At 37.6% G+C, this 27,540-nt stretch overlaps 1 protein-coding gene across 2 annotated transcripts in view; it reads right to left on the reverse strand.

The window, feature by feature from the left end:
- Window positions 1-27,540, reverse strand: part of FAAH2 (fatty acid amide hydrolase 2) — an 84,743-nt gene that overhangs the window by 45,404 nt on the left and 11,799 nt on the right. For both annotated transcript variants that reach the window (XM_019719518.2, XM_074323639.1), the window contains exon 3: window positions 7,511-7,647. In XM_019719518.2, coding sequence (XP_019575077.1) covers window positions 7,511-7,647 — 137 coding nt within the window. The remainder of the gene's footprint in view (window positions 1-7,510; window positions 7,648-27,540) is intronic.

The raw sequence follows: 27,540 nt of genomic DNA on the forward strand, positions 1-27,540 counted from the left end.
ATAATGAAACATCCGAAGGAAATAAAGAAAACTATCCAAAGCAAAATAGCATCAAATACAATAAAATACCTTGGAACAAATTTAACCAAGGAATTGAAAGATCTGTCCAATGAAAACTACAAGATTTCAACAAAAGAAACTGAAAAAGACACAAATAAAAGACATCCCAATAAATTAAAAAAGAAAGAAAAAAAAAGAAAACAAACAAACAAAAAAGACATCCCATGTTCATGGAATGGAAAATTAATACTTTTTTATATGTCCATACTAACCAAAGCCATCTACGGATTAAATGGAATCCATATCAAAATTCTAATGAGATTCTTCACAGAAATAGAAAAAGAGCAATCGTAAAATTTGTATATGACCACAAACGACCATTAATAGACAAAGTAATCCTGAGACAGAACAAAGCAGGAGGAATTCATATCAACACTTTCTGATTTGAAATTATAAGCCTATAGAAATAAAAACATATGAAAATAGCTTAAAAATAGACACATAATAGAGAGCCCAGAATTAAACCCCTGTGCATATGGTCAACAAATATTCAACCAAGGCCCAAGAGTACACAATGGAGAAATGATAGTGTCTTAAACAAATAGTATTGGGAAAACTGGATAAACACATCAGAATAATGAAATTGTAACTCTTATACCACTCAGAAAAAATAACTCATAATGAATCAAAGACTTAAACTTATGACCTGGTCCCATAAAACTCCTAGAAGAAAACAGGGAAGAAGCTTCTCAACATTGGTCTTGACAATCATTTTTGAGCTATGCCACCAAAATTACAAACAGAAGCAAAAATCAACAAATGAGATGATATCAAACTTAGAAGATACCACACAGGAAAAGAAAGAATTAAAATGAAAAGATGACCTACAGATTGGAGAAACTTTTTGCAAATTATATATTGGATAAGGGATTAATATTCAAAATATATAAAGAACTCATATGACTCAGGAACAACAAATAACAATTTAGAAATGAGCAGAGGAACTAAATCAACATTTACTTTTCAAAGGAGACATCCAAATGCCCACTAGGCCCATGAAAAGATGCTCAATATCAGGGAAATGCAAAACAAAACCATAAGATATTGCATCACAGCTGGTATAATTGCTACATATCACCAAGAAGACAAGAGATAGCAAGTGTTGCTGAGGATGTGGAGATAAGTGAACCCTTGCACACTGTTGGTGGGGATGTAAATTTGTTCAGACATATGTGAAAGAGTATGGGGTTCCTCAAAAAATTTAAAATAGATCTACCATATGATCCAGCAATTCAACATCTGGGTATATAGCCAAAGGAAATAAAAACAGAATATCAAAGAGATGTATACACTCCCACATTTATTGTAGCATTATACCCCTTATCTAGATTCTTCAGTTGTTAATAATTTTCCACATTTGTTTAATTTTTCTGTCCCATTTTCATGGTCTCCTGAATATCCCTTTTCTATTTCCTCTCCTTCTCCCGCCTTTCCCCTCTTTCTTTTCTTTTTCTCCCTCTTTCTCTCTTCCTCTCTGCTTTCTGAACCATTGAGAACAGGCTGCATATTAACAACTGAAGAATCTAGATAAGGGGTATATTAGAATTCTTGATGTTGTTCTGGAAATTTTTTTTTAAATTTTATTAAATTTATTGGGGTGACAATTGTTAGTAAAATTACATAGATTTCAGGTGTACAATTCTGTATTACATCATCTATAAATCCCATTGTGTGTTCACCACCCAGAGTCAGTTCTCCTTCCATCACCATATATTTGATCCCCCTTACCCTCATCTCCCACCCCCCTTCCTCCTTACCCTCTGGTAACCACTAAACTATTATCTGTGTCTATGAGTTTCTGTTTCTCATTTGTTTGTCTTGTTCTTTTGTTGTTTTTGGTTTATATACCACATATCAGTGAAATCACATGGTTCTCTGCTTTTTCTGTCTGACTTATTTCGCTCAGCATTACACTCTCAAGATCCATCCATGTTGTCACAAATGTTCCTATATCATCTTTTCTTACAGCAGAATAGTATTCCATTGTGTATATATGACACATCTTCTTTATCCACTCATCTATTGAAAGACACTTTGGTTGTTTCCATGTCTTGGCCACTGTAAATAAAGCTGCTGCAATGAACATTGGAGCACATTTCTTTACGGATAAATGTTTTCAGATTTTTCGGTAGATACCCAGGAGAGGGACTGCTGGGTCATATGGTAATTCTATTCTTAATTTTTTGAGGAACCTCCACACTGCCTTCCATAGCAGCTACACCAATCTGCATTCCCACCAACAGTGTATGAGGGTTCCTTTTTCCCCACAGCATCTCCAACACTTGTTATTATCATGTTTCCCTGAAAATAAGACAGGGTCTTACATTAATTTTGGCCTCAAAAGATGCATTATGGCTTATGTTCAGGGGATGTCATCCTGAGAAATCATACTAGGGCTTATTTTCCAGTTAGGTCTTATTTTGGGGGAAACATGGTATTTGTCTTGTTGATGATAGCCATTCTAATTGGTGGGAGGTGATATCTGCTGTGGTTTTTACCTGCATTTCTCTGATGATTAGTGATGTTGAGCATTCTTTTCATATTTATTGGCCATTTGTATGTGCTCTGGAAAAATGTTTCTTCAGGTCCTCTGCCCATTTTTTAATTAGATTGTTTTTGTTTGTTTGTGTTTTTTTTTTTTGGTTGTTGTTGAGTTTTATGAGTTCCTTATATATTTTGGATATTACCCCCTTATCAGAGGCGTTGTTTGCAACAATCATCTCCCATTCGGTTGGTTGCCTCTTTATTTTGTCAATGGTTTCTTTTGTTGTGCAGAAGATTTTAGTTTCATATAGTCCCATTCATTTATTTTAGCTTTTACTTCCATTGCCTTTGTCATCAAATTCATAAAATGCTCTTTGAACTCAAGGTCCACCAGTTTAGTACCTATGTTTTCTTCTATGCAAATTATTGTTTCAGGTTTTAATGTTTAGGTCTTTGATCCATTCTGAGTTAATTTTGGTAGATGGTGATGGATAGCAGTCTAGTTTCATTCTTTTGCACGTGGCTTTCCAATTCTCCCAGCACCATTTATTGAAGAGGCTGTCTTTTCTCCATTGTATGTATTTAGCTTCTTTGTCAAAAATTATCTGTCCATATTTATGTGGTTTTATTTCTGGGTTCTCAATTCTATTCCATTGGTCAGTGTGTCTGTTTTTCTGCCAATACCATGCTGTTTTGATTATTGTTGCCCTGTAGTACAAGCTGAAGTCAGGGAGTGTGATAATGCCAGCATTGTGCTTTTTTCTTAAGATTGCTTTGGCTATTCGGGGTCTTTTGTGGCTCCATACAAATCTGATGATTTTCCGTTCTGTTTCTTTTAAAAATGCCATTGGGATTTTGATGGGAATTGCATTAAATCTGTTTATTGCTTTAGGTAATATGGCCATTTTAATAATGTTGATGCTTCCAATCCCTGAATATGGAATGTTTCTCCATTTCTTTGTGTTTTCTTCAATTTGTTTTAAAAATGCCTTATAGTTTTCAGTATACAGGTCTTACACATCCTTGGTTAAGTTTATTCCTAGGTATTTTATTCTTTTTGTTGCAATTGCAAAAGGAAATGTTTTTTTTTTAATTTCTTTTCCTGATATTTGATTGTTAGTATATAGAAATGCAACGGACTTCTGTACATTGATTTTGTAGCCGGCAAATTTACTGTATCATTTATTGTTTCTAACAGCTTTTTGGTGGAGTCTTTAGGGTTTTCTATATATAGCATCATGTCATCTGCAAAAAATGACAATTTAACTTCCTCATTCCCAATTTGAATGCCTTTTATTCCTTTCTCTTGCCTGAATGCTCTGGCTAGAACTTCCAATACTATGCTGAAAAGCAGAGGTGATAGGGGACAGCCCTGTCATGTTCCTGAATGTAGAGCAAAGGGCTTCAGCTTTTCACTGTTAATTATGATATTAGCTAATGGTTTGTCATATTTGGCCTTTATTATGTTAAGGTATTTTCCTTCTATACCCATTTCAGTAAGTGTTTTAATCATAAATGGATGTTGTATCTTGTAAAATGCTTCTTCTGCATCTATTGATATAATCATATGATTTTTCACTTTATTTTGTTATGTGGTGTATCACATTTATCGATTTGCATATGCTGAGCCATCCTTGTTCCCCTGGGATGAACTCCACTTGGTCGTGATGTATAATCTTTTTAATGCATTGTTGCATTCGATTGGCTAGAATTGTGTTTAGGATTTTAGCATTTGTATTCATCAGAGATACTGGTCTGTAATTTTCTTTTTTTGTGTTATCCTTACCAGGTTTTGGTGTCAGGGTAAGGTTGGCCTTATAAAATGAGTTAGGGGAGTATTGTCTCTTCTCAATTTTCTGGAAGAGTTCGAGTAGGACAGGTATTAGACCCTCTTTGAATGTTTGGTAGAATTCACTAGTGAAGCCATCTGGTCCCGGACTTTTGCTTTTGGGAAGGTTTTGGATGACTGATTCAATTTCCTTACTGGTGATCGGTCTATTTAGATTTTCCAATTCTTCATGGTTCAGTCTAGGAGGCTATCTGTTTCTAAGAACTTATCCATTTCTTCTAGGTTATTGAATTTGGTGGCATATAGTCCTTCATAGTATTCTTGGATGATCCTTTGTATTTCTGTGGCATCCGTGATACCTTCCTGTCTTTCATTTCTGATTTTGTTTGTGTCTTTTCTCTTTTTATTTTAGTGAGACTAGCCAAGGGTTCGTCAATTTTATTAATTTTTTCAAAGAACCAGATCTTTGTCAAATTAATTTTTTTCTATTGTCTTTTAGTTCTCTATTTCATTTAGTTCTTCTCTGATTTTTATTATTTCCTTCCATTCTGACTTTGGGTTTCATTTGTTCTTCTTTTTCTAGTTCCTTAAGGTATAACCAGAACTTGTAGTTTTAAATTATTAAGTCTTGCATTCATCCTTCTTGCCTGTTATTTTTAAATCTCTATTTCATTTACTGCTACTTTGATTTTGTTACTTTCTTCCTTTTGTAAACTTAGAGTTAATTTGTTTTTCTTTTTCTACATTCATAAGGTTTAACATTAGATTGTTTATTTGGTATCTCTGTTTTTTTTCCTTTTTTTAAAAAAAATGTTTTTTATTGGGGAAGGGGAACAGGACTTTATTGGGGAACAATGTGTACTTCCAGGACTTTTTTTCCCAGTCAAGTTGTTGTCCTTTCAATCTTAGTTGTGGAGGGTGCCATTCAGCTTCAAGTTGTTATCCTTTCAGTCTTAGTTGTGGAGGGCGCAGCTCAGCTCCAGGTCCAGTAGCCATTATTAGTTGCAGGGGGTGCAGCCCACCATCCCTTGAGGGAGTTGAACCGGCAACCTTGTGGTTGAGAGGACGTGCTCCAACCAACTGAGCCATCTGGGAGCTCAGCGGCAGCTCAGCTCAAGGTGCCATGTTTAATCTTAGTTGCAGGGTGCACTGCCCACCATCCCTTGCAGGACTTGAGGAATTGAACTGACAACCTTGTGGTTGAGAGCCCACTGGCCCATGTGGGAATCAAACCGGCAGCCTTTGGCATTAGTAGCATGGAGCTCTAACTGCCTGAGCCACCGGACCAGCTCTGTTTTTTTCTTAATATACGCATTTATTGCTATAATCTTCCCTCTTTATAATTACTTTTTATGCATCTGATACGTTTTGGAACATTGGGTTGCCATTTCATTTGTCTCAATATTTTAAAAATTATTTTTCGTTTGATCTTTTCATTGACCCATTAGTTGTTTAGGAGTGCGCTGTTTAATTTCCACATGTTTGTGAATTTTCCAGCTTTCCTCCTCTTATAGATTTACAGTTTCATATCATTGTGATTGGAAAAGATAGTTGATATTATTTCAATCTTCTTAAGTTTGTTAAAATTTGTTTTGTGGGGTGGCCAGATGGCTCAGCTGGCTAGAGAACGAACTGTTAACAACAGGGTTGCCGGTTTGATACCCACAGGCCAGTGAGCTGCGCCCTCCACAACTAGATTGATGACAACAAGGTGCTGCTGAGCCTTCGGAGGGGCGGCCGGATGGCTCAGTTGGTTAGAGCGTGAGCTCTTAACAACAAGGTTGCCAATTCAATTGCCGTATGGGATGGTGGGCTGCACCCCCTGTAACTAAAGATTGAAAACAGCGACTGGACTTGGAGCTGAGCTGCACCCTCCACAACTATACTGAAGGACAGCAACTTGACTTGGAGGTTATGGGCTCTGGAAATAAACACTGTTCCCCGATATTACCCAATAAATTTTTTTTAAAAAGACGAACTTGTTTTGTGACCTAACACATTAGCTATTCTGGAGAATGTTTCACGTGTAGTTGAGAAGAATGTATATTCTGCTATTGTTGAGTTGAGTGTTCTGCCTATGTCTGTTAGGGCAATTTGGTCTAAAGTTAGTTCGAGTCCATTTTTTTCCTTATTAATATTCTGACTGGATGATCTATCAACTTTTGAAATTGTGGTATTGAAGCCCCTATTATATTGCTTGCTGTCTATTAGTTCTTTCAGATTGGTTAATATTTGATTCATATACCTAAGTGTTCCTATGTTAGGTGCATATAATTTTACAATTGTACATCCTCTTAATAAAATGACCCATTTATCATTATTTTTCATTGGGCATTGAAGACCTCCCTTTAACATTTCCTGTAGTGCAGGTCTAGTTGTGATGAACTCCCTCAGCTTTTCTGTCTGGGAAAGTATTTAGCTCTCTTTCATTTTTGAATAATAGTTTTTCAGGGTAAATTAGTTGGCATGAGGCTGGAGGTTCCCTTCCCCCAGTACTTTTTACTTATCATCCCACTCTCTCCTGACCTATATGGGTTCTGCCAAAAAATTTGCTTATAGCCTTATGGGAGTTACCTTGGTTGAGATGAGATTTTTTTTTTTTGTCTTGCTTTCAAAATTATCTTTTAAAAAATTTTTTTGATAATTTTGATAACTCTATTGGGGTGTATGATACAACCCAAAGAGGACTTCACTGAGATACATTATACTAAAATTATCAAAAATTAAGAATAAACAAAGATAACTGTAAAATATCTGGGATTTTCATTTACTTTTAAGGACGGCTGGAAATTATAAAATAAGAATTGCATTATAGAGAACGCACAGGCTTATATCAGCGTCCTGGCTTAGCTCTAGTCAAGCTACTTTAGGGTCATGAGCCTCAATTTATTTTCTTGAAAAATCAGATAATAATATTCTTGTAGTCTCCTTTGAGGATTAATGGGCTCTGAGCATAGACCCTTGTATGCTTTATAGTTCTAACAGATGATGGCCACTATTGTCTCTCTTTCCAATGGAACTTGCAGAATATTTCTCCTCAATTCAAAAATAAAGAAGAAACTTACATTAGCCTTTCTCTTTAGTAATATATTTTTTCTAGTTCATAACTTCAGAAAATATATGCCATTTGTGAATTCAACCCATGCATCTAAATAAAGAAAATGCAAAGAACAGTACCTTGTAGCTGGAAAGCTTCTTTCACTGTCAAAGGAACCCCAAGGTAGGGCCATTTCTTTTCCAGGGTGGCATCATCTTCCTGCTTCTCTGCAAGCTTTGTATCCACAGCATGAGCCTCCTTCTTAGCTTCCTCAAACCTAGAAAAAAATGAAACAGAGCTATATGAAGCACATAAAGTAGCCATCTACCCAGCTTTATTAAAAGAACATAAATTAGCATTGCTGAAATTGATATACTTGTCAAGATATTTATAAAGCTTACCCTTTGAACCAGTGATTCTTCTTTCAAAAATTCATCTAAAGTACAATAATCCAACATACTAACAAAATATATACAGAAAGATGGTCAGTGAATCATTATTTGTATTGGAAAACATGTGAAAGTAACCCACTACCAAATAAATTATTATAGATAACTATTTTGGACAATTGTACAGTCAATAATAGTGATATTTTCTAAAAACTTTACTGTTCTTTGGAAATTTTTATGATGTATACTGATTTCATTTAAATGAAAAGAGGAGGTTACAATGATGTGTTTCTAGACTAATCTCAATAATATGAAAAATACACGTGGATTTGCAAATAAACCAAATGTTAACAGTAAATGACCACTTTTTGGTGCTATGATTATGGGTAAATTATTTTTGTCCTTTTTCTGCCTTTTGCAATTATTCTTCAATAACTATATATTACAGAAATGCTCAGAAACATACAATTAAATCAATGTTCCTAAAATAACACACTTCGAGTGTATGTGGCAATACAATTACTAAATGACATAATGCCAATAGAATTTCTCAGTGTTTCAAGCAGTAATTCTTCAAAATAGGAATTTCAAACCCTCTAAATAAACTGCCATGCAACTTAAAAAATAATTTTCATAAAGAACCACTGGGCTCACTGGAAGCTGTAATGGTGTCTATTAATTATTTCAACAAATATTCAAAATAGTCAATAAAAATAAGTGCATAAAATCTATGCCTTCAAAACAAACAAAAATTCTGGAGCTATTATTTCCTACTTCTGTGATCTATACAAGTTCTTTCACTAGATTTCAGTTGCCTCAATTGTAAATTTGGGATATTTACCTAGCAGGGTGGTTGTGAGATGCAGTGAGAAAATGGATACAAAGTACAGTTGGGAGTCCCTAAGGAGGATTTATCACTTCCAGGTATATAAGATAATATGTCAGAGAAGGAAGACATATGAAGTGTAGAGTGTACCAGGATAATAAACGATGATGATGATGATGATGATGATGATGATGATGATGATGATGGATGATGATAGGTAATAATCATTAATATGTGTCAGGCACTGCTCTGAACACCATACAATCTCTCAATCTTAACAACCACGTGACATAGGTATCACTATTATATACAATTTACACATGAGGAAAGTTAGGCTCGAGGATGTCAAAAATTGTGCCCAGGATCACACAGCTAATAAATGATGGAACCATGATTTTATGCCAAAGTCTAGTTGGTTCTGAAGCCTAAAAACCCAGACTCTAGATCTGAGCTGTTCAATACAGTAGCTATAAGCCACATGTTCCTATTGATCATATGAAAATTGACTAGCGCACTATGTTGAAATTATAATATTTTGACAGTTAAAAAAACATGTTATTGGGCCGGCCCGGTGGCTCAGGCGGTTAGAGCTCCATGCTCCTAACTCCGAAGGCTGCCAGTTCTGTTCCCACATGGGCCAGTGGGCTCTCAACCACGAGGCTGCCAGTTCAATTCCTCGAGTCCCACAAGGGATGCTGGGCAGTGCCCCCTGCAACTAAGATTGAAGACAGCACCTTGAGCTGAGCTGCCGCTGAGCTCCTGAATGGCTCAGTTGGTTGGAGCGCATCCTCTCAACCACAAGGTTGCCAGTTCGATTCCTCGAGTCCCACATGGGATGGTGGGCTGTGCCCCCTGCAACTAGCAGCGGCAACTGGACCTGGAGCTGAGCTGCACCCTCCACAACTAAGACTGAAAGGACAACTTGAAGCTGAATGGCACCCTCCACAACTAAGGTTGAAAGGACAACAACTTGAGTTGGAAAAAATGTCCTGGCAGTACACACTGTTTCCCAATAAAGTCCTGTTCCCCTTCCCCAATAAAATTTTAAAAAAACCAAACATGTTATTAAAATTAATTGTACTTGTTCCTTTTTATTTTTTAATTTGACTATTAGACTATTCAAATTTATATGTATAGCTCACATTTTATTTCTCCTGTATAATGCTGATCTACAGTGAGAACACATACATTTGTATCCCAGCTCCATTATTTACTGTGTCTCCTTGGGAATGTTATCTAACCTTTCTATATTTCAATTTCCTCATATAAATAATATAAATAATGAAACCAATAATATTTACCACACAGGATTATTGATATGATTTAATGAGTTAACACATTTGTAAATACTTTGTTTTTCAGAAATCCTCCCTCACCAACAGGAGTGGGAACCCTGCTGTCAGGTGTACACTACAGAATGCTGCTGTTCTCAGTGTGTTAGAACCTGACCCAAGTGAAACAAATAAAATTCTCTCTATCTCTCTCTCTCTCTCTCTCCCCAAGAAAAAGAAATAGGTAACTTGGTTATTTACAGATAAGACAGGGCTCTGAAGTTATGAATTAGTGGTAGGACACTAAAAAGAAGGTCCACACATCTACTTTTGAAAGCTCCAGCGCTGCCTCACTTCATGACCTTCTACGGCTCTGCTTGTTCAAACCTCTTTTGAATTCTGTAAAATTGCTAGGATCCCTACGATTACTGACTCCAATACTATTAATACCTTTTTCCCCCTTAAACTAGTCATACTCAGAGTCTATTTCAACAACAACAACAAAAACTTTTTTTCCTTTTTTTTAATTGTGTTCCAGGGTGAGCAGTATCAGGGATGTGTTTACTTAATGATATGGGAGAGGCCAGTCAATAAATAAAATAATTGCACAGTGTGACAAGCACTTTATAAAGGGCCCTGAGACGAAGTTGGGGGAAAGACAGGGGCCAGATTATGTTGGGCCTTGACCCTGGTGAGGGCTTTGGGTTTTATTGCAAGTGCATTGGAGACTAGGGGAGAGATGAGATTGGACTGACATGTAAAGAATATCATGTCCACTGCCGTGGGGAGTAAGTTTTTATTTAATCCAATCAAATGTTGCTAGAGAGCGTCCAAACAAATTGACTTCCAGTTCTTAAAGCCATCACCTCTCTATACTGAATTTCACTGCTTCCTTGTAGAACTTGGGACCCTAATTTTCCAAGGAGACAAACATCCAATTTCTGGTTTAGATTTGCATTAGAAAGAGGCCTTAATTATTCCGATCTCTAACATCTCTGGAGGTGGTGATTTGAGCTTTTCAGATGCAAACAATGTTAACTGCTGAGGGGCCCAGCTGAGCAAAACCCTGCACCACCTAGTGTGCGCAGGGTGAGGGTGGGGATGGGAGGGGAGTTGGGAGTTGGGAAAAGGAGTTAGAGAGAGGAGGGGGCACCTCATATTTGTCAAGTTTCCTGGAGGTCTGCAGAGGAGAATGAGGGTAATCAACATAGCAGTTTGTTTGCTTTCGATCCTTCAAGTATCTTCCTACCTATCCTTCCAGTTCTAATGCACTCCCACTGCCTCCAGTAAGCACCCCACCTCCACTCCCATCCCAGAATCTCCCCTATTGCTTCTGGGGCAGACATTGCCTCCCTGGGTTCCTGGTTTCTAGTTATAGAACTTCCCACACTGCACTGGATGGTCTGTCCACTTGGAGGACAAAGACTCATCTCATGCAGCTTTGCCTCCTTGCACAGCCCAAAGTGGGTGCTCAGGCAATGTAAAACGAATAATAGAACAAATAATAATAATAATAATAATAATAGTAGTAATAATAATAATAATAGAAGCCAGCATTTATATAGGGCTTCCTGTGATTCTATGCTATTTAGTCTCAGAGTTAGTAGACATTTAATCCTGTTCTCCAATTGCTGCCAGATCAAACGTCTGGCATGAATCACCATTAATAGTTATAGATTTATTTGTGGGATTATTTAATATTTACCACCCCCATCAGGACAAGAACTCCTATCCGTTTAATTGAAAATTGATAGAATGAGTAGACAGAAAATCAGTGAGAATATAGAATATATGAACAACACTATTAAGCAACTTGACCCAACTGGCATTTATTGAACACTCTTCTGAACCACAGCAAGATATACATTCTTATCAAGTGCATGTAGCACATTTACCAAAATAGACTATATTCAGGGTCATAAATTAAGCCTCAATAAATTTAAAACAATTCACTTCATACAAAGTATGTTCTCAGATCACACTGTAATTAAATTATAAATCAATAACAGAAAGATCGCTGTAAAATCTTCAAATGTTTAGGAACCAAATAACGCACTTCACTTCTATTGTAACCCATGGATTGAAAATCATGAAAAATGAAGTTAGAAGATATTTTGAACAGAATGAAATAAAAACACAACATGAGAATTTGTGGGATGCTGCTAAAGTAGTACTTATGGGGGAATTTATAGCACTAAATGGCTACATTAGAAGGAAGAAGTTGCAAATCAATGACCGAAGTGCCCAACTTGAGAAACTAGAAATGGGAGAGAAAATAAAACACAAATAAGCTGAAGAAATGAAATAACAAAGATCTAAGTGAAAAATCAATGAAATAGAATACCGAAAAAAGCAGTGAGAATCAATGAAACCAAAAGCTGTTTCTCTGAGAAGATCAATAAGAATGATAAACCTCTAGTTTGACTGATCAGGGAAAAAAATAGAGAAGACACAAATTTCCAATATCAGGAATCACAGAAGTAGTATCACTATAGATTCTCCAGATAATAAAAGGATAATAAGAGAATATTATGAACAACATTACGCTAATAAATTTAACACCTCAGATGAATTGGACAAATTCCTTAAATTCCACATATTACTAAAACTTAAGGAGAAATAGTTAACCTAAACAACTCTATTTCTATTAAAGAAATTGAATTTGTAAGTTATAAAGAACCTTCCCAAACTGATGAATTCTACAAAACATTTCAGAAATACATAATATCAATTCAATACAAATTCTTCCACAAAGTTTTCAGGAGTAGGGGAAAGGGAGTATTTCCCAATCTATTCAATAGGCCAGCATTACCCTGATACCAAAAGCAGACAAAGGCATTTAGCAAAAATAATCTTAATGAGCACAACCATTTAGAAACTATAGATGTTTCTGTACGTCTAGATCTAGGTACAAGGTAAACTCACTATCATTTCTCAAGCAAAGGCATAACACCTGGGTGTTGAACATTCCAGGGACCTTGTAGGTACATGCTGTCTATCTGAGTAAAGGGGTCACTTTCTACTCTGCTTATATTTCATTCCTCACAGAGGAAGGAGGTCAGAAGGATGTGAAACTGAGGATTACCACTCTTTGGAAATAAAAGGGTTTTCAGAGAGATTGGGGAACCTAAGATCATCATCTCCAACAGGAAGAAAACTGTAGCCCAAGTAAAGCATCCACGTACCTAAAAGTGCTACTTCTTGAAAGCTTCCCCAGATGTGAATACCTATCCAAAACAGAAGGGCCTGTAGATCATGAAAAGGGCCTGAAGTCAGGAAAGAGGAACTTGAGGAACAATGTCCCAGTCTGGAAAAAGGAGGACTTAGAGATAGACAATAGAAGGAGGCAGGAGCTAAAGGAAAGTTTTGTGACTAGGAGGTGAAAATAACTCAGAAAACTGGTTCTGAATTAGAAGGGACCCTTCATATGACAGCAAAATGATTCCAGTGGGCTAATAAGCAGAGAGAAAGGGATACGATGATGCTGAAAAACTAAGGAGTGCCAGATCATGAAGGGCCCTTACAAGAACACTTAGGAGTTTGGAGATTGGGATATTTAAAGCAGAAAAGTAACGTGATCTATTTTATGATTTAGATATCCCTTGGCTTTTAGAAGGTAAAGAACATAAAAGGGGGCAAAACTGGAAGCAAGAAGACTGCTTCAGTAGGCAAAGATAATGGCTGTTGAGACTAAAGTGTCAATAGTTGGGATGGAGAACAGTGGAGAGCTATATAGATATTGAGAAATATTTAGAAGGTAGAACTTATAGAAAATGTTAGAAAATTAGAATGTGAGGGCTAAAGAAGGAGAAATCAACTTGTGTTTTTGTTTGCTTGTTTTTGGTTTTGTTTCCTGGCATAAATGACTTGGTAGATGATGGCACCATTCACTGAAATAATACATATATATTCTACAAAACATATTATATATATACACACACACACACACACACACACACACACACACATATATATATCAGGGGTGCCGAAACAATGTATATGCATCACTTGTATTCATCTTTTGTTATCAGTATATATTATTAGTATTTTAACACAGTTTTTTTCCTTTTTAAAAATGTGTACACATTTTTGGCACCCTCTGTGTGTGTGTGTGTGTGTGTGTGTGTGTGTGTGTGTACACAGAGGGTGATGAGTTCTGTATTAATTATTTTGATTTAGTGGGACCCAAGGATATCTAGGTAGAGGTATCAAGTAGGCAGATGTCCATAAGGGAATGGAGCTTAGAGGAAAGGTCTGAGAGTTACCGTTCTCCAAATAGTATTTAAAGTCATGGACAATCACAAAGGCTAAATATATTTATAATTATATATATAAAATATGAATAAATACATACATGAATTTATGGAATAAACTTTAAGAAACAATAAAATGTGCTTTGATATAAAAGAGGTAAATCATGAAATAATAGAGAGCAAGTCTAGAAGAGTTATATCTGCAAGATGACAGAGTAGGAAATATCAACCTTCATGCTCCCATCAAAAATTAGACAGCTATCTATGAAACAAAATAGCTCTGGGAGTACTCAAAAATCCAATTAAGAAATAATAACCATGCAGAAAGGATTGCTGCAGAGAACACCTTAGTGATGATGTTTGAAGACAGCTAGGGACAAAAAAAAAAAAAAAAAAAAAAAAGGAAGAGGCTATCTCTATTAGCCATGCAAGGGATATCAGCTCTGGCTCTTGAGCTCTTGATACACCATATAACAATACATTTTTAAAAAGGATGTGAAAATATTAGACTCATAGGAGTCTAAAAGTGGCAACAGCTGGCCTCAGTTCTGTGCTTGAGCTCTTAGGAACCTACAAGCACAGCATGAGTGGAGGCCATCTGCAGATTGCTTTGTGGCTCATGCCATGTGGCCCTGGGCAGGGCATAGGCTGCGCTGAACTTGGCCTGCAGTGTGTCCCCACCCAGAAGGTCCGGGAGCTGGCATGACCAGTGGCAAGCTTGGGACCAAGCCAGTGCATCACCTGGCCACCTCCAAGGATTACATACCCAAAGGGAACACTGGACAGGAACCAGAGCCCTGCTAAAGCAAATACTGCTCTGTAGAATGAGCCCCTGCACCACAGTGCCTCCACTGTAGTCATAGACAGTCCTCAAAAACAATGAGCACAAGGGTCAATCCCTCCTATTGACATACAAACAGCAACCAAGGCTCAACTACAACAGGAAGGCACATATAACCCACACAAGGGACACACCTAGAGCACCAGACTCTAGTGACTAGGGAGACTGTGCCATTGGGCCCCACATGACACCTACTACATAAGGCCACCCTACTAAGAAACACATCCCAAATAAAAGAACAGAACAAAGCTCCAGAAAAGGAACTAAGCAAAATGGAGACAAGTGATCTACCAGGCGCAGAGTTCCAAACATTGGTTATAAGCACACTCAATGATCTCAGGGAGAACTTCAAGAAAGAGATAGGAAACAAAAATGGATATGGAAAACATAAAAAAGAACCAGTCCGAAATGAAGAGTACAATAATGAAAATGAAGAATCCATTAGAGGGAATCAACAGAAGATTAAATGAAGCAGAAGACTGAGTCAGCAATTTAGAAGATAAGGTAACAGAAGACATCCAGTCAGAACAGAAAAAAGAAAAAGGAATACAAAAAAATGAGGAGAGTTTAAGGAGCCTCTGTGACAACATCAAGCATACCAACATTCACATCATAAGGGTACCAGAAGGAGAAGAGAGAGAGCAAGGAATTAAAAACCTTTTTGAAGAAACCATAATGGAAAACTTCCCTAACCTGGTGTAGCAAATGGATATTCAAGCTTAGGAAGCGTAGAGAATCCCGAACAAGATGAACCCAAAGAGGCCCTCACCAAGACATATCATAATTAAAATGTCAAAAGTTAAAGACAAAGAGAGAATCCTAAAAGCAGCAAGAGACAAGGAGTTAGTTTCCTACATGGCAGCTCACATAAGATTGCCAGCTGATTTCTCAACAGAAACTTTGCAGGCCAGAAGGGATTGGCACAAAACACTCAAAGTGATGAAAAGCAAGGACTTACAACCAAGATTATTCTACCCAGCAAAGCTATCATTTAGAATAGAAGGAGCGATAAAGAGCTTACCAGACAAGAAAAAGCTAAAGGTGTTCATTACCACCAAACCAGTATTACAAGGCATGTTACAGGGACTTCTTTACAATGAAAAAAAAAGATAAAAAATATGAATAATAAAACGGCAATAATTACATATCTGTCAACAACTACTTTAAATGTAAATGGAGTAAATGCTCCAATCAAAAGACATAGGGTGGCTGAATCGATAAGAAAACAAGACCTTTACATGTGATGCCTATAAGAGGGATCTAATGGCAATGTAAAGTACAGCACAGGGAATATATTCAATAACCTGGTCACAACTATGTATGGTGTCAGATGGGTACTGGCAGATAACTTCTTAAATTATAAAAATGTCTAACCACTATGCTGTACAACTGATACTAACATAAAATAATATTGAATGTCAAAAAATACACAAGATATCTGTAACATTAGGTGAGGCTATCTATTCATTTGTCAGAGATCCATAGCTATTTAGACTGCAGTTATGCAGTGGCCTCTGGTCTCAAGAGAAATACTCCAGCCATCAAAAGGAATACTTCCCTTTATTGGAAAGTTAAATTAATGTCCTCCTATGTAAATACCCAACGAAGAGTTAGTAATAAGCATCTCTCAAACCAAACTATTATTCCCTCTCAAATATGGTTCATTTAAATAAATTATGTGAGAGGAGTAAGAGACAAAATGAGATTTTTTGGCCAATCATTCTACAGCTTAAAATGTTGAAATTATTAGTGACTGTGCTAGACTGTACTAAAACTTTTGAAAAATAAACTGTCACTATGCTAAGTATTCTCTATGTGATGAAACAATGTGTACTTATTGAATGACGTTTATGAGAAAAGGATAAACATGTTTATATTATATTTAGTGAAAAAAAGTTACAAAAGTGTGCTGATAGCATGCTCTACTGAGATATACAAAAATGTAAAATAAAATCTTGAAAGACTTCTGTTAGCATATCAACATTCTGCCTTTTTTAAAAAATTTATTGGGTGACAATTGTTAGTGAAATTACATAGATTTCAGGTGTACAATTCTGTATTACACCATCTATAAATCCCATTGTGTGTTCACCTCCCAGAGTCAGTTCTCCTTCCATCACCAGAGATGAGGGTAAGGGGGGTCGAATACTCTTTTTAATGCATTGTGTATTCGATTTACTAGAATTTTGTTTCGGATTTTTGCATATGTATTCATCAGAGATATTGGTCTGTAGTTCTCTTTTTTTGTGTTGTCCTTACCAGGTTTTGGTATCAGGGTAATGTTGGCCTCATAAAATGAGTTAGGGAGTACTGTCTCTTCTTCAATTTTTTGGAAGAGTTTGAGCAGGATTGGTATTAGATCCTCTTTGAGGGTTTGGTAGAATTCACTAGGGAAGCCATCTTGTCCCGGACTTTTGCTTTTGGGAAGGTTTTGGAGACTGATTCAATTCCGTTACTGCTGATCGGTCTGTTTAGATTTTCCAGTTCTTCATGGTTCAGCCTAGGAAGGCTGTATGTTTCTAAGAACTTGTCCATTTCTTCTAGGTTATTGAATATGGTGGAATATAGTCCTTCATAGTATTCTTGGATGATCTTTTGTATTTCTGTGGCATCCGTGGTAACTTCCCCTTTTTCATTTCTGATTTTGTTAATTAGTGTCTTCTCTCTTTTTATCTTAGTGAGTCTAGCCAAGGGTTTGTCAATTTTGTTAATCTTTAAAAAGAACCAGCTCATTGACACAATAATTTTTTCTATTGTCTTTTTGTTCTCTATTTCATTTAGTTCTGCTCTGATTTTTGTTATTTCCTTTCTTCTGCTGACCTTGGGTTTCACTTGTTCTTCTTTTTCTAGTTCTTTAAGGTGTAACATAAGGTTCTTTATTTGGGATTTTTCTTGTTTCTTCAGATAGGCCTGTAATGATATAAATTTCCCTCTTAAAACTGCTACTGCTGCATCCCAAAAATTTTGGTAGGATGTATTTTCATTGTCATTTGTTTCTAAGTATCTTTTGATCTCTCCTCTTCTCTGACCCAGTCGTTCTTTAAAAGAATGTTGTTTAATCTCCATGTATTTGTGTTTTTTTCCTGCTTTGTTTTTGCAGTTGATATCCAATTTCAAAGCCTTGTGATTAGAGAATATGCTTGGTATGATTTCAATCTTCTTAAATTTGTTGACGCTGATTTTATGTCACAATATATGGTCTATCCTTGCGAATGTTCCACGTACCCTAGAAAAATATGTATAGTCTGATGTTTTAGGATGAAATGCTATATAAATGTCAGTTATGTCCATTTCATCTAATGTGTAATTTAGGGCTGCTATTTCATTATTTGTTTTCTGTTTGCATGATCTATCCAGAGCTGTCAATGATGTATTTAAGTCCCCTAGTGTAGTTGTGTTTTGCTCAATTTCTCCCTTTAGTTCTGTTAGTAGTTGCTTGGTATATTTCAGTGCTCCCTGATTGGGGGCATAAATATTGATGACTGTTATGTCTTGTTGTATAGTCCCCTTTACCATTATGAAATGTCCATCTTTGTCTCTTGTTACCTTTTTTACACTGAAGTCTGTTTCATGTGATATCAGTATGGCTACACCTGTTTTTCTCTGGATACCATTTGCTTGGACTGTCAATTTCCACCCTTTCACTTTGAGTCTATGCTTGTCCTTGTAGCTGAGATGTGTCTCTTGGAGACAGCACATGGTTGGGTTTAGTTTTTTGATCCAATCTGCTACTCTGTGCCTTTTTATTGGTGAGTTTAGTCCATTTACATTTAGGGTGATTATTGATATGTGAGGATTTCCTGTCATTCTATCTTTAGTTTTCTGGTAAGACTGTGTCTCCATTGTTTCTTTGCCTTTTTGTTTTTGTCTGTTATTTCTGTGTGGTGGTATTCTATGATGTTTCCCTCTGTTTCTTCTTTTTATTACAGTATATATTTCAGTTCTGGATTTCTTTTTTTTTTGTTTTGTTTTGTTTTGTTTTTTGTTTTTTGTTTTTTTTTAATTAAATTTATTGGGGTGACAATTGTTAGTAAAATTACACAGATTTCAGGTGTACAATTCTGTATTACGTCATCTATAAATCCCATTGTGTGTTCATCACCCAGAGTCAGTTCTCCTTCCATCACCATATATTCGATCCCCCTTACCCTCATCTCCCACCCCCCACCGCGCGCCCCCCTTACCCTCTGGCAACCACTCAACTATTGTCTGTGTCTATGAGTTTCTGTTTCTCATTTGTTTGTCTTGTTCTTTTGTTGTTTTTGGTTTATATACCACATATCAGTGAAATCACATGGTTCTCTGCTTTTTCTGTCTGGATTTCTTTTGAGTGGTTACCCTTAAGTTTATATAAAAGAAAGTTTGATATTTAGAGTATTCCATTTTCTTCAGCACGCTTACTTTCTCCATTCCCATATTCTGGTTTAGGCCTTTACTCTCCCCCTTTTTATGTTTTGGTTGCCACAAATTGTCCCTGTTGATAGTGGTCAAATAGCCTCCTTAGTATTTCTTATAGTGCAGGTCGTTTATTAGAAAATTCCCTCAGCTTCTGTATGTCTGGAAAGGTCTTTATTCCTCCTTCATATCTAAAGGATATCTTTGCTGGATATATTATTCTTGGCTCATAATTTCTCTCTTTCAATAGTTTGAATATTTGGGTCCACTCCCTCCTGGCTAGAAGAGTTTCTGCTGAAAAATCTGATGATAATCTAATGGGCTTTCCTTTGTGGGTTACCGTCTTCTTTTCCCTGGCTGCCTTGAGGATTCTTTCTTTGTCGTTGATTTTAGACAGCTTCAATTCAATGTGCCTTGGAGAAGGCCTGTTGGAATTTAAGTAATTAGGTGTTCTATTTGCTTCTTGGATTCGAGGATCCAGTTCTGTTCACAAGTTTGGGAAGTTCTCATCGACAATTTGTTTGAATATATTCTCTGTTCCCTTTTCTCTTTCTTTTCCCTCTGGTATGCCCATTATTCTTATATTGCTCTTTCTGATGGAGTCAGAAAGTTTTTGTAGAGTTCTTTCATTCCTTTTAAGTCTCAAGTCTCTTTCTTCTTCCATCTGTGTCATTTCCAGGTTTCTATCTTTGATGTCACTGATTCTTTCCTCCATCTGGTCAACTCTACTACCTAAGCTGGTTATTTCATTCTTAATTTCTTCTATTGAGTTCTTAATCTCCAGAAATTCTATTTGGTTCTTTTTTTAAATTTCAATCTCTTTCGTAAAATGCTCATGTTGTTCTTTGATTGTGTTTCTGAGTTCATTCAACTGCCTTTCTATGTTTTCTTGCATAATTTCAGCATATCTAAAACCAGGCACTCCATAGAAGAATCCTCACCGCTGCCTGTATGGAGACATACTGAAAATGAGTCCTAAGGGAGGCTGTGACCCCAAAATGCTACATAGGCTAGACAGTGTTGGGTGAGTGAAAGACATTAGTGAAGTCTGAGAATGCTTTTTTATACTATGTACCCCGAAATCCTGCCCCCACCTAGTGATTTCAGTAGATCAGGGAGCAGGAGAGCAAAATCCAAGGAGGATGCCAACTTGTTGCTCTGGTAAAAAGCTATACCACCTCCTCACCCGATAGCAGACGCTATACAGACTGCCACCATCATCTGGTTTAGTCTTATTCATTTTTCAAAGTTGTGTTTTTATATCACTTCCTCCAGAAAGCTTCCCCAGACACCTCTCCAGTCCTGGATAGGTGCACCTTATCTGTGCTCCCACAGTATCATCTCCCTACCCTATAAGTATCTTAATTTGACTTGTGTTGTAAACAACAGTTATTTGTATATTTCAACTACTAGACTGGGAGGTGAAAGGTCAAGGACTGTGTTTTGTTCACCTTTGTATCTTCCAATGCCTAGCACAGGTTCAGGCACAGAGTAGGCATTGAACAAGAGTGTGTGGAATAAATTACTGAAAGTGTTGGGCACTTCATAAATATTTAATTTTATAAAACTATATACCTTGATGGTCCATATTATTTTGCCATTTACTAAGAATGAGACAAAGTCTCAGAGAGGTTCAGAAACATATATAAGGTCATACAATTACCAAATAACAGGAAGAAATTCAAACTGGGTCTGTACGACTCTATATGTATGTAGTTTTGCTAGTCATACAACTGCTGAACTCTAGGCCTCCCAGAAAGCTTGCCTTGACTATTTCCCATGTTGCTCAATATTGGGAAAGACTATATCTATTGGCTGGAATGCATGACCGTACATGCCCCAGGGAGCAAGGCCTAAAACTTGTAGCAAATCTGCACTTTTTCAACCAATAAAGAGAAATAGTACACTGTTAATCATAATTGAAGAGGACTTCAAAAGCTGACAGGCTCCAGAGCATTAAAGGAAGTCGCATTTTGAGTTCAAAGATGAACATAGACTAAGAACAGGTATCTTAATGAATCATTTAAGAACTATTGCATGTCAGATCATGTGCTACCATGTTTCCTCGAAAATAAGACCTAGCCAGACCATCAGCTCTAATGCGTCTTTTGGAGCAAAAGTTAATATAAGACCAGGTGTTATTTTAATATAAGATTGGGTATAACATAATATAATATAATAAAATACCATATTAATTTTTGCTCCAAAAGAGACATTAGAGCTGATGGTCTGGCTAGGTCTTATTTTCGGGGAAACATGGTAGACATTAAGAATGCCAAAATGCATAAGAGATGATCCCTGCCATTAAGGGACTCAGTCTAGTGGGTGAGACAATGAAGACCACAATGGCAACACAGCCCCAAACCAAACATTCTATAGCCCCAATTTATGATGGAACTCAGAAAACTCAGTTTTCCTTTGCCAACAGTACCCTCTTAGATCCATCAAATACAGGGTGCTAGAGAGTGGAAGACAAGGTAAAAGGTGAGGGATTTCTGTCTTCCAGTTGGTTTGTTGTCCCTGATAATACTACCGCAACAATGGCCTTTCATCCACACAAAAGTAGTTGGTTCCAGCTTCCTATTTATTTCCACACTTAAGAACAAGTCTTACTACACCCCCTCAAAAATACCAGTTATCAGTCATCTGGCAACTGCTCCTCCAAGGTCTGAATCACATTCTGCAAGGTTTCCTCTTTAAAGAATGAAAAAACAAAAATGTAGCACTGGAATGACAGAGATAATGACTGCAAGAAGCAGCTACCAGGCTCATATATGAGAGAACAAAGGGAAGAGATGGGGATTATCAGAATTTAGAAGCTCAAAGGAGGTATCTGCAGAGCTAGGACCCAGACACAAGAGAAGAGGGTGCTGCCTGGCTGCTCATTCCTAAGAAGCTTAAACACAACAATTCTGTACATCACATTCTTTAAAATAGTGTGGTTCTGGAATGAAACAAGAGTGACCAGAGCACAATGTGCTCTGGAAGCTCAGAGACAGACACCGCACACAAGCTGAGATGATTAAATAAAGTGAAACTGAGACCTGAGCTGAGTACTCAAAAAATAATTCAGCCAAGTATAGAAGAGATAGGAAAAGGGAAGGTATTTCTGGCAGAAGGAAAACATATGCAAAGTTAGAGACAAGAGAGAGCACAATAGCTTACGGAAAATGGAGTAGTTCAGTATGCTAGAGTATAGAATATGAAGTAATAGAGAATTCCAGCATTGTGGGAAATAAGGAAGCAGAGCCAGTAAAATTTATTGACTAACTGTAGTTGGGAGATAGACTTTGGAAAGGAGGGAAGAAGTTAGCGCCCATCATTACACCCAAGTGTCTTTCTTCTGTGACTAGGTGGAAGAACAGGTTTGGGAAGAAGGTGATAAAGTAGTGAACATTTTCTAATCAGTCAATCAAGAGCACAAAGAGAAAACTAGGAACCAGCAGATTTAGCCACATTTTCTGCTACTGCTGTATTCCATAGCGGGGTGTGTGACTTTAATCACTGAACTACCTTGGGAGTCAGTTTTAGTGCCAAGTAAAGAGGACAGGAACACAGTAGAACTGTGTATAATCATGAGGATAGCTCCATTTATTGACCTCCAGTTCTAATTAACAACCATAACAATAGCAATACTAATGCGGATTGATGTCAGGTTCTGTGTGGGGTGCTTTACATGTTTTTCATTTTAATGCCAATATTTTAAATTGCAAATACAATAGCAACATTGCAATTAGCATAATAAAGCCATTTTGGTGTGCTTTAAGAGAGGCAGTAGAACAACCAAGAAGGCACAGTAGGTAAACACTGTGTTTACCTTCTCTCACAACCACATCAAAATTACAAGTAATCTACAAAACAACCATTATTGAGAATTGCCTAAAATCAAGCTGAACTGAAGCCCTACAACTAAGGACATGCAGAAGAAGCCACGTCCAGACTGGTAGGAAGGGCAGAGACGCAGAACAGGCTGGTCCCACACCCGCGTGTCACCATTAAAGATCAGGAGTGTGATCAAATATATGGTGATGGAAGGAGAACTGACTCTGGGTGGTGAACACACAATGGGATTTATAGATGATGTAATACAGAATTGTACACCTGAAATCTATGTAATTTTACTAACAATTGTCACCCCAATAAATTTAAAAAATCACCCCGATAAATTTAAAAAACAAATTAAAAAAATAAATTAAAAAAAAAGATCAGGAGTGTTATCTCAGCTGTGGGGGTCCCCCCATCCACTAGACAAGCAAGAGATCCAAGCCCCACCCCAGCCTAGGGTTCCGGTGCTGGGGAGAGAAGTCCCCATAATTTCTGGTTGTAAAAAACAGTGGAGATTGTGACAGTACGGCTGCACTCACAGGCGCTCCTCTTAAAAGGACTGCACTTGGACTTTCCCACCAACGGAATCACTCGCTCTGAGCTCCAGCACTGGGGCAGCAGCTGGAAAGGCAGCAGGGAAAAATGGTGGGGAATTGAGTTGTCTGGCTTTGGAAGGGGGCTGGAGAGGCAGCTTTCTCCTGAACGGGGAAGCTGGTGGAGGCCATTGTTTCTTTGTTGAACCCTTTCCCTTCCCGGTGTGCAAACACAGGTGGCTGCCATTTCTGAGTCTCCACTGTTCCTTTGCCATGCCCTGCTGATTCGAGATCTGGCCCTGCCCAACTTTTGGGCACACTAAGGCCACTTTCAGTGGCTTTTTCATGCAGACTGCCTGCCTTGGCTCAAGCTGCAGATTTTCCTAAACTCTCAAAGGTTCACAGAACCCAGACAAGCAGCACTTGGCTTGACCTGTACCTGTGTCTGAGCAGCCGTAAGCCGGCAGTAGTGGCAGCGGGCCTTGGTTTGTGGCTTGGCCTCTCAAGGTGCTTCCAAGCACAGCACAAGCTGCAGCCATCTCTGGATTTCTTTCTGGCTCCCACTGCATGGCCCCTGGTGGGGCATGGGCTGTCACTGAAGTAGACCTACAGTGGATCCCCTCCAGGATGGTCCTGGGGCTGGTACCCCAGTGGCCAGCTTCAAAACGAGCTGGAGCATGACCCAGCTGTCTCCAAATACAACACACCCAAGGGGCAGATTGGGCAGACACCAGACTCCTGTTGAGGCAGATCCTGCTCCATACGGCCAGCCCCTGCATAACTCTTCCACTGTAGTCAAGGCCAGTCCTCACAACCAGTGAGCCCAAGGGTCAGTCCCTCCCACTAATGTGCAATTATCAATCAAGGCTCAACTACAAGAGGAGGGCACATACAACCCACACAAGGGACACACCTTGAGTGTGTGGCTCAGGTGACCAGAAAGACTGCATCACTGAACCCCACAGCACACCTACTACATAAGACCACTCTACTAAGACCGGAAAACATAGCAGCCCTACCTAATATATAGAAACAAACAGAGGGAGGCAACCAAAATGGGGAGATAAAAAAATATGTCCCAAATAAAAGAACAGAACAAAGCTCCAGAAAAAGAACTGAGGGAAACAGAGGTAAGCAATCTATCAGACACAGAGTTCCAAACACTGGTTCTAAGGATGCTCAATGATCTCAGGGAGAACGTCAACAGAGAGATAGGAAGCATGAAAATGGAGATGAAAATCATAAAACAGAACGAGTCAGAAATTAAGTATACAATAACGGAAATGAAGAATATATTACAGGGAATCAACAGTAGATTAGATGAAGCAGAGGATCCAACCAGTGATGTAGAAGATAAGGTAGCAGAAAACACCCAACCAGAACAGCAAAAAGAAAAAAGAATCCAAAGATTGAGGAGAGTTTAAGGGGCCTTGGGGACAATATCAAGCGTATTGTACAGGTACCAGAAGGAGAAGAGAGAGAGCTAGGAATTGAAAACCTGTTTGAAGAAAAAATGACAGAAAATTTCCCTAACCTGGTCAAGGAAATGGACATACAAGTCCAGAAAGCACAGAGAGTCCCAAACAAGATAAACCCGAAGAGGCCAACACCGAGACACATCATAATTAAACTGCCAAAGGTTAAAGACAAAGAGAGAATCTTAAAAGCAGCAAGAGAAAAGCAGTTAGTTATCCACAATGGAGCCCCCATATGACTGTCAGCTGATTTCTCAACAGAAACCTTGCAGGCAAGAAGGGAGTGGCAGGAAACATTCCAAGTGATGAAAAGCAATGACATACAACCAAGATTGCTCTCCCCAGCAAGGCTGTCATTTATAATTGAAGGACAGATAAGGAGCTTCCCAGACAAGAAAAAGCTGAAGGAGTTCATCACCGCCAAACCAGTATTACAAGAAATCTTAGAGGGACTTCTTTAATATAGGAGAGGGGTTAAGGATGGGTGAAAGAGGAAGGGATTAAGAAGTACAAATTGTTAAAAAAAAAAAAAAGAAGTACAAATTGGTTGTTATACAGTAGCCATGGGGATGTAGGGTACAGCATAAGGAATATAGTCAATAATATTATAATAACTAGGTATGGTGCCAGATAGGTACTAGATCTATCAGGGTGATAGATGGGAGTTGGGTTGGGGTCAAGGTGAAAAAGGTGAAGGCATTAAGAAATATAAATTGGTAGTTAATACAGCATGGCGAATATAACCAACAATGTTGTAAAGATCACGTAAGGTGCCAGATGGGCACTGGACTTATCAGGGGGATCACACCATAGACTGTACCCAATGTGCTATACACCTGAAGCTAAAGTAAAATAATATTGAATGTCAACTACCACTAAATATATATGTATATATAGTCACAGGATGTGGAGTACAGCATAGGGGATAGAGTCAATGGAACTGTAACAGCTATTTATGATGTCAGAGGGGTAGTATCTTGGGGGGTGGGTTATCTCTCTATGAGGAGTTTAAATGTTTAGTGTGTTGCTTTGTACACCTGAAACTAACGAAAAATAAATTGAAAAAAGAGAGAGGCAGGAGAAAACACTGATATTACACATATCAGAAATAAACTTCATAAAACTATTTTTGAACATCTTTTCTAGACACATCCATACCTTCTCTCTCCAAATATTCAATCCCTTGACAACAACTGCTTTGCCTCACTCCCCTCACCCACCCACCAGCAGACTCTCCAGTGTCATATATGTAGGCCCACACCATCACTTTCAATGAGGATGGCAATTTAATTCCCTCTCAGAACTTTATTAGAATCCTCACACACAGAAACACATTCTGCAATAAAAGACTTCCCTCCTTAGGACTCACACTCCTTAAACTACAATAGAAAACTACAATAGAAAAATATAAATAGCAAGATTTCTCTCTCTCTCTCTCTCTCTCTCTCTCTCTCTCTCTCTCTCTCTCTCTCTCTCTCAAATGTTTAAAGATATACTCTGTCAACAAATGAACCCCAAATTACATTTCAAATAAAAACCTAGTGCAGAATCTGGGGAAATATCTCTGGGATAAGGAGCTACTGAAAGTGTTGGCAAATGGGACCAGGGTAGAGCTGGTCCACAGAAAAAGAAATGGGCAAGGGAGAACTGGAACATAAAGATTCTCTGTATTTCTGTTTCTGTGAGCTTTGGCATCAGCTGTCTATACATTTGGACCATGGCTCTGTCACATATTTGCTGTGTGATCCTAGGAAAGTGACTTCTCTGGGTCACATTTTTCACATATATAAAACAAGAAATATAACACTTTTTGGAAAAGCTATTGAAGTGTGTAAGAAAATAGGTATAAAGTAACTATAAAGCACAAATCCACTTGAGGCAGTGTTTTTATTTCATAAAAAGATTTTAAAATGTTTATCACTTCATAATACTGGTTATTTTTAATTTTATATATATATATATATATATATATATATATATATATATATATATATATACACACACACACACACACACACACATATAGTAACCATCTATGTCAAGTGATAATAGTTTTCAAATTTTTGTAGTAACATAAACTTTCATTTAAAAATAACTGACTTAAGTTAAGTGATTCTATTTTAATAACATATTAATTAAAAATAACAGAACTGCTGTGCAAACAAGACAAGATTTTTAAGGGTGCTATATGAATGACTGAGATCTGGAAAATGCCACCCTATGTCATGGTATATAATAAGAACTGCGATATGTAGGATGCCGCAGAAAATCAAATCCAAGTTTTGTTCCTCTAACACTTCATAGCTCCCTGGAAGGGTTTACTTGGCAACTGAGATATAGAAATCATACATATCTGTTTTTC

The sequence above is a fragment of the Rhinolophus sinicus genome, chromosome X (assembly GCF_036562045.2).
Source record: "Rhinolophus sinicus isolate RSC01 chromosome X, ASM3656204v1, whole genome shotgun sequence".
Classification (NCBI taxonomy): Eukaryota; Metazoa; Chordata; class Mammalia; order Chiroptera; family Rhinolophidae; genus Rhinolophus; species Rhinolophus sinicus.